General features: G+C 34.1%; 2 protein-coding genes across 6 annotated transcripts in view; both read right to left on the bottom strand.

The window, feature by feature from the left end:
* Positions 1-635: 635 nt before the first annotated feature.
* Positions 636-5,706, bottom strand: LOC117119927. Its single transcript, XM_033264910.1, has 6 exons — positions 5,552-5,706; positions 4,407-4,560; positions 4,030-4,089; positions 3,448-3,603; positions 2,868-2,981; positions 636-2,002 (listed from the first exon to the last, which is right to left on the bottom strand). Exons 2-6 carry the CDS (start codon positions 4,557-4,559, stop codon positions 1,985-1,987), a joined length of 501 nt encoding a protein of 166 aa, XP_033120801.1. The 5' UTR covers position 4,560; positions 5,552-5,706; the 3' UTR covers positions 636-1,984.
* Positions 5,707-7,793: 2,087 nt separating this feature from the next.
* Positions 7,794-15,815, bottom strand: part of LOC117119862 — a 31,884-nt gene continuing 23,862 nt past the window's right edge. The window contains exons 1-6 of one of the 5 annotated variants that reach the window (XM_033264885.1): positions 14,148-14,302; positions 12,018-12,186; positions 11,296-11,355; positions 10,135-10,290; positions 9,267-9,380; positions 7,794-8,460 (exon numbers count right to left, since the gene is read on the bottom strand). In XM_033264885.1, coding sequence (XP_033120776.1) covers positions 8,443-8,460; positions 9,267-9,380; positions 10,135-10,290; positions 11,296-11,355; positions 12,018-12,173 — 504 coding nt within the window. In that variant the 5' untranslated portion in view covers positions 12,174-12,186; positions 14,148-14,302 and the 3' untranslated portion in view covers positions 7,794-8,442. Of the gene's footprint in view, positions 8,461-9,266; positions 9,381-10,134; positions 10,291-11,295; positions 11,356-12,017; positions 12,220-12,665; positions 12,817-14,147; positions 14,303-15,815 lie in introns of those variants that run through there. The other 4 variants (XM_033264877.1, XM_033264890.1, XM_033264879.1 and 1 more) reach the window with 4 other exon arrangements.

Genomic DNA, 15,815 nt, shown 5'->3' with positions numbered 1-15,815 from the left:
ATATATATATATATATATATATTTACATATGTGGTCACACACAATTCACTCAAACACGGCATCGCGGATGCGGTACTAGGACATTTCGCTGAATGTTAGTGTGACCACAGCCCGTTTGCTCTCAAAAGAAAGCACTTCGAATTATATGCAAAGTTCATTTTCATCATCCTTCAATACCACTATTTTACCAAACTAATACATTAAATATATTTGATCTCTATAAAAGCATGGCGAAATCAATTTCATAATAAACAGCTTCCTATTCCCGTTAATACATTTTATCTCACAATTGAAGATACTCATTACTATGGAACTAGAAACTGTTAATTTTTACTTTACATTGTATAGCCTATGTCATAATATCATTACCTTTTTTTAAGAATCATGATTTATAAATGCATCTTCTTCTATTATTATCTTTCTATTTTTATTTTGTAGTTATTATTATTATTTCTTTGTAGGGCATCAAAACTTAAAACTTGCTCATCTTGCTGCCTTTCAATCAATCTTTGAAATGAGAATTTAAAAAAAAAATGCTAAAAGTAATTGATTGAATAAAGTTTATTGTGAATAAAATGATAATGTATAAAGCAAGTGAAATTATATGGAATTAAAGAATCAAAATGAACATCATATTTTTTATAGCAGTTTATTCATTATACAGAACATTTTAAACCATTATGAAACTATTGTATTTAGTATCTTATTACGAATTACATTTAAATTTTAGAAACATGAATAACCAGGAACGGGATTGTACTTTAGCCATTGTGTTGCAACAACAAGAAAAGTGTGAGAGAATACTGTGAGTGCCTGTGATTGTGTATAGACAAACACTTGTGCACCTCTAAAATATACATCAGAACGCCAACGAGCAAGGTGTTTAACACCATTCATGCCATTAACACCACGGTTCGGGTCACATGTATTTGGTATAAATTAAGTTTTCAAATATATTTATATTTTTTTTTAGGATGATCCATTTATCCAGCCAGAGTTCGACCAATCACGCTATTTTACGCTGTTCTGATAGGTTTTAGCACACAATTATGGCAACAAAATTTCTAATGAGTTGCGTCCGTTGGGGCCCTGTGTGGCAGGCCTACCCCCTTCCTCTTCCACTCCCATGGGACTGCTGCCATAATTAGTACTTTTAAAAAAGGGTACACAACAGTCAAAAGCAAGCGTTAAAATTAGATAGGATCTAAATATTGGACTTGATGCACTCTTGAAGTGGGTCCACTCTTAAATTATCCCACATTGACGTCCCAGAAGACAGGAAAGTGCATTACCAAGCATCTTGAAAACCAAAACATTCCGACCAGACATGATTCTGTGATGGAAAGAAAGCATCTTAACCACTAAGTTAGTTAACTCCGCTCATTAGGCCTAGCTCTTACGTTTGATTGTTTTCAATTATGGTATCTCATTGGTGGGTGATAAAATTTATATTAAATATTTTACAAAGTTTTTAAAATTGAAAAATTCACAGGCCATGCACGATAAAATGAAGTCAATGTAAATAACATACAATTTAATATACTCTGTATGTTTTATATTTATTATAAAGAAACTTGGTCGATTGACGAATGTAAATGATCAATTATCGTAAAGTATGAATTGAATAAAAATTAATACAAAATAGGTACAATGAACGTTTTCCGCTAAAGACGGACACTCACTGCGTAGTACGACGTTCGTACGACCGTCGCAGGACGAATCCAACTTTGCTCCCTGTGCGCGCTAGAAGACGCGACGACGTCTGCTGATTGTCGAGTGGCAGTCTAAACTGATCGTCATTAAAAAAAAGATCCCGTTGTGCGCGCGTCGTCGAGTTGCGTTCTTTGTAGATTCGCGTCGGCCGACGACCGTCGGGCGCAGTGAGTGCCTGGCACTGTTCTGATGGCACCGACACTCAGGAAAGTTCTATTATGTAACTCCACGTTGAATGCATCGTATCATTTTTGGTTCCTCAATGATAACATTAGATTGGAGCAGAACCCTGAAAAAATGTGAAAAATAGGATTATAAATGAAACTGCGTCCAACAAGTGAGTCACACATTGCAGTCACATAGGCCTGATATTATTATTATTACTATTACTTTATTGAAGTATTGGTTCATTAAAACCCTTCATAAATAATATAGATAATAAACGTAGTTATTATACTTAGTGTTAAATTTTATCTAATGTAGGGTCTTCACAAAATATTAAATCTATTTATTATTATTATTATTATTATCATCATCATCATCATCATCATCATCATCATCATCATCATCATTTATTATTGATTTTATTGTCACTATAACTAAACATAAATGAATCAACATTCATCAGTCGAATACGTGGGTGAGTTTGATGACTCAGGGATGTTTCTATGTGAATAATGATGTATTGGTATTAGTACGGTCATTTATAATGCACCTCTTCCTTGCGGTTATAAAGCGCAGTTCTTTTCCCTGATCATTTGGTCCACATGCTAAGTGTTGCTGCTGGTAATCAGCGCAGGAGCAGGTAACCCCACAGGTTCCGACTAATACTCCTGGGGGTGAAGAGAAGCAATGCAGATAAAGTGTCTTGCCCAAGGACACAAGCGAAATGCACAGGGAGGGATTGAAATCCTGACCTCGAGGTTGGGAAACCAAACCGTTCCCGCTGCGCCAAACCTTGCAGGGAGTATATGAATATGCTTACCGCATATTTGAATTTGATCCTTGCTAGGTGTGTGCCACTGATCTAAAAGTGAGTTCCAATAAAATAATACTGAAATACTGAGTAGTGTGCTGGGTGAGAGGCACCTAATATGTGGGTTGATAACGATGTGTGTGATCGTTTGATTTGAACAATTTGGGATTGTGTTTACCATGTTTGATTTGCGGCAGGTACAGGATGAAACAATCAACACGATTGACGTCGCAAAAGAAACGAGTGAGACTAGAATCATAAATGTATAGGTGATGATTATAAAACTAAAGGCCTGCAAAATAAAAATATCAACTTATACCATGGAGGAAATAGTTGATGCTTATACATATATAAGAATAAATCTTTAGTAAAAAAGCCTATATATTTAAATACAAAGCCCTGTCCTGGCTATCACAACATGTAACATGCCTAGAGTAATATGGTCATGATGACATCACATCATGGCCATATATAGGCATATCATGACTATATATGGGCACATCATGGCCATATATACTACCTTTGTATCTCTTCTCCTGTAGTATGAATTATATTCAAAAATAAAAAAAAATTAAAAAATGGTCACCAAAAAGAAAAGACAGTGTTCTAAAACACATTCTAAAACAAGATAAATAAACATAAGACATTAGATTTTGATTATAAAGAAATACAATTAGACGGTCCGCTGTGAAACAAATATGAAAGAAATTTGGCAAATCCTTAATAAAGCTATTATATAAACTTTGAAATATGCTTACAATGCCACATTCGTCGTTGCAGGAGGAGTCGGTTGGATCACAATCATTGCAATCCACTCTTAAGGCGATGGTCGGTACAGCCAAAAATGTGCATCCACCTATCCCTACAGCCGAGACCACCATAACAATAATTGAAACGACATTGACAGTCACCATCTAAAAAAAAAAAAAATTATGAGTAATGGAGAAAATGTATGAGTAATGGAGAAAGTAAATTTTACCTACTTCATGACCTGTACATAATGACATCATAACAAGCCATCGACAAGTAAAAGTGAGGTCATTTACATTGTTAGAATTGCTTGTAGGCCTATTTAGTCTTCAATGAAAACAATGGTGAGATAAATAATTAATAAAAATACCATTTACATTTCTTACTATAATAAGCAAAATCACTATCATTATCATCCTTGAAATGAAAATATTTCCAGTGTTATTTATTTCTCATCCTTATTATATTATCTTCACGTTTTCGTTACATATTGCAATAATTAAATATTTTTTATGAATAAATTAAATTGAAATTGAATTGAAAAACAATAGTAACCAAGCAACCGCTTTTATTCTGTTATGTTCACTTACCCAACATCTATTTTTGGCATTGTAGACAAACATGAGACCGAGCACACCCTCTGCTATGAACTTAAAGAAAAAGAAACATTTAAGCAAACAAATACGTGACACCGCCATTGATAAAAGTACAGCAGTAACCACATTTCAAATTCAGCTCTGGCACTAATTTACTGGGTTTTTGAAGTGTTTTCATTTTCTTTAAAAAGTATATTTAATTTGTTTTAAGGAAAGCCGGGAAACCCCTTATATTGACACATATTTGCGGCATATATATTTTGAAATTAAATGAGTGTCCGTTTTGTGTATATTGTTGTAAGTTATGCGGAATAACCCTTAATAGATTTTGCAGCGTCGATTGAATTGAATCGGTTTATAAGAACACTCACCATCGCTCCTCCGATAATTAGCGGTATACCAATAAAGTATATAGGCAGTAGTGCCGTCCAAACTATTCCTGCAATGAATGTTATTATTCCAGTAATGATCAGGATAATCGAAGCCACTTTGGCACTTGTTGACCCACAACATCCACCTGACATTCTGTAAGCAAGATTAAAAATAAATTATTTACTCGATCTTGTACAAGCAGTACGCGTGATCCCATAAATTCGAATTAGAGGGGTCCAGTGAAGGACTTTAAAGATGGAGATTCCAGACAACCTATGAAGACACGCACCACCCCAACATCCCTTCCTAAAAAAAATAAAAATAGATCGCGCAACTCCCCCACCCCCGCCAAAAAAAAAGAATAATCGTAAAAGGTTCACATTTTAAAGACAATCGAGAATGTACTAAATTTTTAATTTTAACCAGTAATCTAGCATTAGCACGTATTAAGGCCCTCAGGGGCGGATCCAGAGATGTCCAAAGGGGGGGGGGGCGAAGGGGGACCGAAAGTTGCCGGTGCGGGGCGGGCCCGGGCCGCCCCCTCCCTAAATCTGCCGCTGGCCCTTGAAACTGAAGCTGCGATCCCAATGAAAGACAATTAAGAAATTATCGAAAATATGTCGTGGGGGGACGAGTCCCCGCTGCCATGCCTCCCCTCTTCATTCTCCATTGCACACATGAATCTGTTGTTGTAGGTCTACATGTAAACACTATAATGCAAATTAAATAAAAAGATCCTATTCTCAAATGTACAATGAAAGATTTAGAGCCGTAATAACAGTTACGAATTATTTAAAAACTTGGCTTTACTAAAAACCTTGAATTTAAATATAATGAGCATATATATAACTAAAGTCTATTCACAAAATTATTAAAATCTAAAACTGATTCATTGCTTGGTGCAGTAGCGAGTTTCGAACTGCTTGTGAAGTTCAAAACTCGTTGCACGTAGACGCACGCACACCCGAACACCAGCACACACACCCACACACACACACGCGACATACACCCCTACTGCCAACTTCCACGTTCATATCAAAGATCTTTGGTCCTCACACATGAAGAATGGCACACACACAGTACAAACATATCCCCTACATGCCCCTTCTTACACTTAAAATAAAATGTATCACTACAAACCCACCTTGATTATTGACTTGGTGAATTTAATATGTTTCGAACAAACGTTATAATTGTCGTATACAATATGTCTTGATTTCACCAGTTACTTAATAATCGCCCTCCGTACCGCGTGAATAATTAATAAAACTATAGATGCCTATTGACTTGATAACAAATACCTTGAACATACTGACGTCATGCTTTAAGGATATGGTTGACACGCATTTGGTGGTTAATTTGATGAACCAGGATGTGGTGGACTAATAAAATATAAGCTTCACAACTTCCAAGGTCAGATCAGCTTAATGTTTATGAAAAAAGAAATAGCAAAATGCTCTATACCATTTTAAAAATATTTTTTTACGAAGTGCTAACAAAATATGATAAAACGGCTTGTTTGTTATTTGCAGAATCGAAATTGGCCTATAGTTGGATGATTTTTCTCGATTACCTCGTTGTACACAGGGCAAAATCCTATCTCTCTTCAATTCCAATATAGAAAGTGTCATATTTACAGTAAATAATGTTGGAAAATTGTAGTCAATACCAACCTTGAGAAGGTCGCCTTATTTTCAGATAGAACAAGTACGTTTCCGTTCATTAAACATACAAAAAATAAACTTACCTGTATCAGACGACTTTGGAACGTGTTGAAATAGGGTTGTGGTACATTGTTTACATCGTTGCAGGATACCGTATACGTTAAGTGCATTTACTCCCTCTCTTCCTCTCTTCCTTCCTCTCTCTCCCTCTCTTTATATCTCTTCTGTTAGTATGGTCGTCGGATTTTATATTTTGATTTTTAAAATGAAATTCATTGTTTTTCCCTGTTACAAGTTTACGAAAGCCATTCCAAAGCTCGGTGGATCCTTTTCGACAACAAATCCCTTTCCTTCATGGATCTTATAACACCTTTATTGAGCCGAGGGAAAAATCTTTTAATGGGGAATGTTTATCTGCAATCTCAAGAAATTTATATTCAAATGCATAAACCATGTTATTCATATTTAAAAAATTGTTGTTTGTACCATTTCTATTCATTATAACGCCTATAGATACCGGTATATACGTACTGTACATGACTACATATGGTCGTTGTTTGTTTTCTTACATAGTTATAATTTTATCAATCATTATAAATACAAGACGATGGTCGCTAAAACCAGTGTGCAAAACATTAGTCACTATTTTTCTGGACAGACAATTTACGACCAATTAGTGTTTGGAATATACAGTGACATGCTGGCTTAGTGAATTACTTGTTCAGTGAAACCATTGGAAATTTCCTTTCATTTAGTAGAAAATCCTATTAATGCTAACAACGGGGAATATTTAAAGACCGCATATCCTATGTTCGGACGAGAAAAGGTTAAACCGTTTTTCTACCGACCCCTATGGTCAATGTTTCCGATCACCAAGAAGAAGGGCAAAACACGGTTTTAATCTGTTCCCACCATTCACTTTGTAAGTGAAATCTGTGACATGTGATCATGAAGGGTAGGGTAGAGGTAAAGGTAGGAGAATAACCCATAACTCGCAGGAGAGTCGTTGTGCTGATTGTGTATGGGTGTGGTCGGTGACTATACCAGCCGCCGTAGCCTGCTTTCCACAAGACGAATTTATTCGCGCGCGAATCTAAGGCGGGTTTTCAACTAGACGAATTTATTCGAGCGAATCGAAGGCGTCGGTTCGGTTCCTGAGCTCTGATTGGCTGTGCATTTTTGGCGCTTCGCAAAAAGTAGAAACTTTTCGAACTACGAATTTTGCTAAAGCGAAAACTCCGATAGAAATGTGAATGCGTATGTGCATGAATGACGCCTTCAATTCGCGCGAATAAATTCGCCTAGTGGAAAACCGACTTAAAGCGTACCGGTACGTCTTTTCGCTTCCTGAGTTCTGATTGGTTGCACGATTTTTCTCGCTTCACAAAAAGTAGAAACAGCTATTGATTTCGCTGAAGCGAAAACTCTGAGAGAAATGTAAATGCGCATGCGCAAGAACCGATGTTTTTGATACGCGCGAATAAATTCGCCTAGTGGAAAACAGGCTAAAAGATATTAATTACGGCACCTCTGGATCGTCGGAAATGGCAAACTCACACATGAATTTGAATAGAATTTTCTCGTCCATTATTTTGTTTACCCCCTTGAATCTGCCACTGCCATTTCATAATTGATGACTTTCGTTAAAAAAAAATAATTCTGCTTCTTTAGTAGGCCTATCTGAAGTAGAACATTTACATTATACTCAAAACGACAGTTGAATTTGAATATACAAACATTTTTATTAAATATTTTACAAAATTAGAGTCCGTAGTAAGGATACAGAGTTAAAAATATTACATATAAAATACTACCGATAAAATCAATGGGCCTTACTGATTCGATATTGTCGGCCTCTTCTTACGTTTGATTGTTTTACATTACTGTATCCAAATGAATTGTGAATTTGAACTCACAAATTTTTATTAAATATTTTACAAATGCTCTTAAAATAGAATGCATGTAAACATCTAGGTAAGCTAAAACGAAAGTAATGTATAATATAATATGTATCAATATATACCCAGTATTGTTGAGAAACTTGGTTTATTGTAGATTCTAAAAGATCAAGATATGAATTAATAAAAATTAATACAAAATAACGTAAACCTCAAATAGAAGCCCTGGGTTTCTTCTTCTTCTTTTTTTATTTTTTTTATTTTTTTATTTTTTTTTTAGAACTTTGGATGGGCTTCTTTATGAAATGGCTTCCTTTCTAGATGGGCTTCTTTTCTGCTGCATTTGCAAAGTACAAAAAAGTCCATATGCTTCTTTTCGAGGCTACTTTTTCAAATTAAAGAGGGCAGCTTCAATTAAAATAATGTACGTCCACGATGATGATCAATGTATCATAGGCAAAGATCCAACAGCATTATATTCGAGCAGAATCCTGAAAAAGATAAATATGAAAAAAAAAGATTACCGATTGAATTTTATCCAACGAAACAAATTCCAGGATTGTCATAAAAAGAATTTTACTCACTTAACTATTATTACGATAGTAGTACTTTACTTTTTGAAGTCTTCGATCAAAAAATCTGCCGTAAACCATTCATGTGATTATTATGTTATTTGTTAACAACATATTATGGTCCAGAAAAAAGTGGCTTGTTTTTATCGTCTATTTGAGTACATATAACCGAACTGGATTCCAGTTTTCTACGTAAATATTATTATTATTATTATTATTATTATTATTATTATTATTATTATTATTATTATTATTATTATTATTATTATTATTATTATTATTACAGTACTATTATTATTATTATTATTACAGTATTATTATTATTATTTTCTACATAAATATTATTATTATTATTATAAAAATAATAATAATTATTATTATTATTATTTTTTAATTATTATTACCGTACATTATATTATTATTATTATTATTATTATTATTATTATTATTATTATTATTATTATTATTATTATTATTATCACCGTAAATTATATTATTATTATTATTATTACCGTACATTATATTATTATTATTATTATTGTTGTTGTTGTTGTTGTTGTTGTCGTAGTTGTTGTTGTTGCATAGAGGACATATTAAATAGTACAGTAGGCCAATGTAACAATTGAGTACAGTACAGGAAGTTTATCCAGGGGTAGATTGGTTATGTTTGAGGGAGTGTCTATGAGTTGTTTTGAAACGTTTGAATGATCTGTAATTGTATTTACCATGTTTGATCGGCGGCAGGTACAGGATGAAACAATCAACACGATTGACGTCGCAAGAGTAATGGCTGAGAATAGAACCATAAACACTCCGCCGGGGATAACATACTCAAAAGACTGCAAAATAGACATTTTAAAATCTGTGAGAATTAGGCATAGTAAAATATTTGATTTTACAGTAGAGAAGAACTCGATTAGACTAATTTTTTTACTATTCTAATAAAACTGTATGAAAAATCATTTATTTAGTCAAAATTATAGGTTAGCTTAATAGATTTATAGACCTACATATTGTATCAATTTAAGTGTCACAACAGAGGGGACGGTGTTTGAGTGAATCCCTTCCCTACCTTAAAACATTTAGAAATTTTGTAATGCCAATACCTTTCAAAATACGAATTATATTGTTTTATTGCTTGTTTTGGGTGTCCTTTTATTGTTCCAAAAGTCAAGGCTCCTGAGTAGTTTGCTGGATGGTGGTGGAGGGACCCTGGGGCATGAAGCCTCGCCCCACACCCGAAAGCACACGGGCGTTACGGCACTTATAACCCTTAATGTTCGATTATTTTCTGCGTATGTTGATCACCATGCAATTATTTTGTAATTGGAGCTTGGACACGTCTGCTGGTTAAACAAATCCACCGTACATTTATAATAAATTCGGTGTTCTCTAGCTCGTTGCCTCCTATAAATAATTCTACCCCAGGGATTCGAGGAAATTTGATTGAAGGGGAGACACAGGAATCAAAAATCATTGTGACACTAGCTCACATGATGATACCGCGGCTTGAACACGGTCGACTGAAACAAATATAGAAGGAAATTGGTAACGCTTTACTATAACTATTATATAACATTTTAAAATGCTTACAATGCCACAGTTTTCGTTGCAGGAGTAGTCGTTTGGATCACAATTATTGCAACCCACTTTGAATGTGATGAATAATGCAGCAAAAAGTAGGCATAAAATTAGCCATACAACTGAGATCACCAACATAATAATTGAAACGACGTTGACTGTTATCATCTAAAAAATAAAAATATCATTGTATGATCTACAGTTTTCAATTGTCAGTTTTCTGTTTGTGTCTTTTTTTTACAGTTTTCGTTGCAGGAAAATTAGTTATTTTCTTTACGCAATGTCAGAAATTCAGTGGTAATTCAGATACATGTCTTGGTACAGTTTCATATCATTTTTCATAACCTAAAATATTTTAAAAACATTATATGAGCTGAGACAGAATTGGTGAAGGGCAACTAAAGCAAAGGTTTACTGCAACTCATGCTTGATGAAAATCGACTGTGTTTGTTAACTGATTGCGCCTGAAAACCGAGTGTGCTTGAAATTAATCTGTGTTTGATTTGACAATTTTGGCGTTCCATATAAAACTTGGACGCAGAAGTATGTACGAATAATGTTGGTCTTGAGGTGTTCCATATGAAACCAACGGTTCAGTCAAAAAAAATACTGTAAAAGTCATAATTTTCCCTCAATTAAGCTCAAATACGGAATTGTATCCACTTCGCTAGATGGAGACTTCGATGATTTATGTTGTTACAGTTTTTAAGACCGGTTGGTTTCTTATACCACACGTTTTTTTTCGGTAAGTCGATTATGCCTATAGCCTTTTAAAAACCAAAATTATAATATATATTATTATTATTGTTATTATTATTATTATTATTATTATTATTATTATTATTACGTAACAACTTTTTTGTATTACAAATTGAAAAAAATAATAATTAACTGCTCCTGAAATGATAAATCTCCATTATTGCGTAGTCCAAGAATTCCTATGCGTCCTCTGTTGTCTTTTTTTACTTATTTCTAATTGATTTATTTTCTCATTGTTCTGTTTTATAGTTGCTGTTATTCTATGAATTTGACTCTCAGCCATTTAAATTTAAATAATAACATTTAGTGTTTGTCACTGCCATTTCTGATTTTGTTTTATGAATAAATTGAAAGGAAATTGAATTGAAAACGAAAGCAACAAAAGCTACTTATTATTCTGAAATGTTTACTTACCCAACATCTATTTTTCGCATTGTAGGCAAAGATGAGACCAAACACGCCCTCTGTTATAATCTTCAAAAACATTAAACAAAAAATTAAACAAGTGACATATGTGATCGTCCACTTGATAGGATCTCTCAAGTTCAACCCCCCCCCCCCACTCCCAATACCGCCATGCAAGGATGAAACATTCTAATGCCAGTAATTTACGGGGGTTTTGAGTGTTTTATCTTTTATTAAAATATCAATGATTTTATATTACATTGTTTTTTTTTTTGGTTAAAAATAGATTGGATTCGATTTATTTAGTGTGAAAAGCAAAGGATAATCGAAGACTTATTTCCAGTGGGGTCTTTCTGGTGGTGATTGGACTGTACACCGGAAGATATTCCCACTCTTTCTGCAGAGTGTGATGGGTCTTTAACATGCTCATGAGCCCTACGAGACCAACGGAACATTGACATCGTCATTCTCATCAGAAAGACGATGCAGTATGTTATACAGGTCTTTCTCCAATTAAAATCCCTCCAATAAGAGACCACCTCCAATTAAAGACCACTTTTCTGTGGTCCCAAATAAGGAAACGTCTTTATCTTTCTTATTCCAATTAGAGACCAAAGCTACTAAAGACCATGGGAAAACTGGTTCCAAACGTGGCCTTTATTTGGAGGGAGACTTGTACTTGAAGAAATAATATAGTAGGCTTACAAAATTCAATGTATAAGACCACTCACCATCGCACCTCCGATAATTACCGGTACACCGACAAACAGAATGTTATCCGCCAATGCCAAAACAACTATTGCCGCAATGATCGATATTATTCCAATAATGATCAGGATGATCGAAGCCACTTTGGCACTTGTCGATCCACAACATCCGCCTGACATTCTGTATGCAAGACTAAAGTTAACAGATTTAATCCCTCGCGTAGATCTGTACAAATCGGTTTTGAAAACATTGAGGAGGTGTGGGTAATATTGGCGTATATTTCCACAAATACGAAATAGAGAGATTCCTTGGGAAGTACCTTTGCAGATAAATAATCCAGACCACCCTAACAATAATGGGGCTAAGGTGAGAAAATTACTGAGCCGTAATGTGACTAGTAAGCTGGGGCGGAGACCCAGCCCGTACGTATCCAGAGAGGGGGGCGTACCCCGACCCCAAATACTGTAGGAAAAGATCCACATACATTTCTCAAACAAAAAAATATGTGCAGTTTCTGAGTTTGAAAGTCATTGTACATAGGCGCACGCACGGTCACGTACATGCACACAACATAGGCCTACATCAACCATCATGCCTTTTCCCCACACACAAAATGACGCACGTGGAAGCGTGAAAACAATTAGCCATAGAGAAATACACCATTAACCAACCTTGTTTTTGACTAGGTGAATTTATGAGTCAAACAGAAGTTAAAGTGACGTTTATGCTCTTATTTCAGTTCTGTACTGTATAAATTGCTCTTCCGTAGACCTTGCCTATGTATCAACAGACGCTCTAATTTGGTCACCGTAAAATACTTTGAACGTTTTAGTTATACCTTAGGCCTATGGCTGTAGCCGGATTTACGTCACTTTAGTGTTATGGTTGACGGGTTGACTATGAATTTGGTGAACAAGGATGTGGTGCAGGCTATAAAGGGTAGTAACATAATCTTTACAAATTCCAAGGTTAGATAAGCTATGGTTTATTAAATAAACAGTAAAATGCGCTATACCATTTTTATAATCTTTTCTGCTGCACCTTTCTGCTCTGTCTACCTGTACAATTCATTCAATAAAACTTTATTATCCAATGGGGAAACTCATTGCAGCCTATTATATGTAATCTTGGTATTCAAGTCAAATTTAAGTTTATCGTCAATTTCTACACCTAGATATTTAGAGCTTGCTATTCTTTCAATGATTTTACCTTTAATCGAAAAGTACAAACCATATAAATCCACTCCATCCTCCTGGAGCCAATTTCATTTGGCTGAGAATTGGTAGTACCTGGCTGATGGTCTTGGGATATATGCCTCAATATTTGAATCGTTTTTAGTGTTTTATTGTTATATTAAGCTCTCGGTATAGCTTTAAATCCATAGTGAGGATGGCATGATGACTTTTATGTTACAGTCGGATCTCTACGTCTATCCTTTTCCAACTACAATAGCTGCAGAGATAGGCCTACTCGACATTTGTTATTCCATAGAATATTTTTTTTTAATTTAATTTCATTTATTTTGTCTTCAGAAAACATAAAATTCATGGACACGATACAGTATACAAAGACAAATACATACAGAAAAGGAGAATAGTTAACAACCCAACGGGAAAATCAAAAACAAAGCTTTGAGTCGAAGGGTTCTCCAAGATTGAAAACAATACATGTAAACACTTAAAATATATACTTATATTATATATAAATTATTATTAAATATCCTTATTCACAAATGATGTACATGAAAAATTTAAAAACAGTAATAACAGTGAAGAATTATTTTAAAACTTCGCTTTACTTAAAACCTTAAATTTAATTATACTGATCATAAAATGACTGACGTCAATCTTTTTACATTATTACAATCTAAAAACTAATTCGTAGTTAGGTGCGGTAGCAAGTTTCGAACACACAATCATGACGAACAGCAGACAATAGTACATGGAACCATAATAAAAGTATCCCTAAAGCCAGGCACTCACTGCGTCGTCGTACGAGCGTCACACCGCACGACAATCCAACTCCACTCCCTGTGAGAGCAGACGACGTGACCCCACCTGCTGATTGTCAGTGGCAGCAAAAATACAGTACTAGTATCTTTGGGTGAGTGCTCGGCGTATTACATAACTAAAATATACCACTACTAAACCTACCTTGCTTGTTGGCTGGACGAAGTTATGTGTCGAGCAAACAATTAATTGTCGTCTGTTTAGATTTCACGTATCTCGTGTATAAATAATAATACTATAGAGGCCTTTTGACTTATTAACAAATTATTATTCACAGTAACATGCTGACCTCATGCTTTCAGGACGATTGACTACGCATTTGGCGGCTGAATTGATGAATTCGGATGTAGTGGATCTACACAATAATAAGTTTCACAAGTCCCAAGGTCAGATCAGCTTAATGTTTATAAAAAAAAAGAAATAGTGAAATGAGCTGTACCATTTTTAAAATCGTTTATAAAGAGCTATTAACAAAATACGATAAAACGACTTGTTTTTTTTTTTGCAGAATCAAAATTGGCCTATAGCTGGCTAGGCCTTCATCTTCTTGATTACCACCTTTACACAGGACCGTAATAATCCTAGCCATTTTAAAAATTCCAATTAAAAAGGGACATATTTACAATAATAATGTTAATAATAATGATAATAATAATAATAAATAATAATAATAATAATAATAATAATAATGTTATATTAAGCGCATACGGTATTCTATAATATAATAATAATAATAATAATAATAAATAGGCCTATAATAATAATAATAATAATAATAATTATTATTATTATTATTATTATTATTATTACTATTTACACATTTATATCTTTTCTGTTAGTAGGCCTATGGATGTCGTTTTTAATATTTGAATGCAATTTATTTGGAATCCTGGTACAAATTTCCAAACCATTTGTTTAATTGTTTCAAGTTTCAAGTTTAAAATAACCATTTATTTCTCTTTTAATATTATAATATCTTACGTTTTTGCTCCAGGTTGTTAATTTTATTTTTGAGGTTTATGAAAGTCATGACAAGGATTACTGGATCCTTGGCTTAAGGTTTTTGCTTTCGACATCACATCCCCTTTTTTCATGGATTTTATGGATTCCAGTGAGCCGGGGTTTTTTTTTGTCTCACTAGTTTATTTATTTTTATTTTTTTTTATTTTTTTTTAATAGTGGAATGTTTATTTGCAACATAAAGAAATTTATATTTAAATGCATAAACCATGTCATTGGTATCCATAACTATAATCCATAAATATAATAATATATTTCACTGACCCCCCCCCCCCCCCCTTCCATATTATAATTCTGGTCCAAATTATGTTCTGTAATTTTGGACCTGTGTTTTATTCGAGCAAAATAAGGACCGGGTGTGAGAATTTTACAGTGAAATTAACATTTTACAGCAAAATATTGACCTAGGGTCACTTTTCAAGTGAGTTGGTCAATGTTTTATTTCACATCGTCTTCTGAATCCCTGCTAAATATTCTTCAAGACTAGAAATTGCAAATTACAAGTGAAGTGCTGCGAAGTACAACGGCATATATATGTTCTTCGAACAAAATCATTTATGCGAGTCAAGTGAAAATAATGAATAAAAATATAACAAATAATACAGTATGAGACACGACCCATTGTCTCTATTAGAACAGCGTGGGTACCGTGTATGCCAGTCTACAACAAGTCGCCTAAATATAATAATTAGCACGCTGAAATAGGCTAGTAAATAAGTTTAACTGGGTTCGTAAATAATATTGGCCTCAAAATATTGTGGCTGAGACATGGGCCGATTAAACGTAGGAAAC

The sequence above is a fragment of the Anneissia japonica genome, unplaced genomic scaffold, assembly GCF_011630105.1.
Source record: "Anneissia japonica isolate Jap-2015-1 unplaced genomic scaffold, ASM1163010v1 scaffold287752_len1182401_cov188, whole genome shotgun sequence".
NCBI lineage: Eukaryota > Metazoa > Echinodermata > Crinoidea > Comatulida > Comatulidae > Anneissia > Anneissia japonica.
The sequence above is the reverse complement of the archived record's forward strand: the minus strand, read 5'-3'. Positions and strand labels throughout refer to the sequence as shown.

What these genes read in the sequence shown, in the direction of transcription:
- LOC117119927 (XM_033264910.1), bottom strand. Translation starts at nt 4,559, where the DNA reads ATGTCAGGTGGATGTTGTGGGTCAACAAGTGCCAAAGTGGCTTCGATT. An exon ending in TAATTATCGGAGGAGCGATG is followed by an intron (nt 4,090 to 4,406) that starts GTGAGTGTTCTT and finishes TTTTTCTTTAAG; the next exon opens with TTCATAGCAGAGGGTGTGCT. An exon ending in GCAACGACGAATGTGGCATT is followed by an intron (nt 2,982 to 3,447) that starts GTAAGCATATTT and finishes TTTATTTTGCAG; the next exon opens with GCCTTTAGTTTTATAATCAT.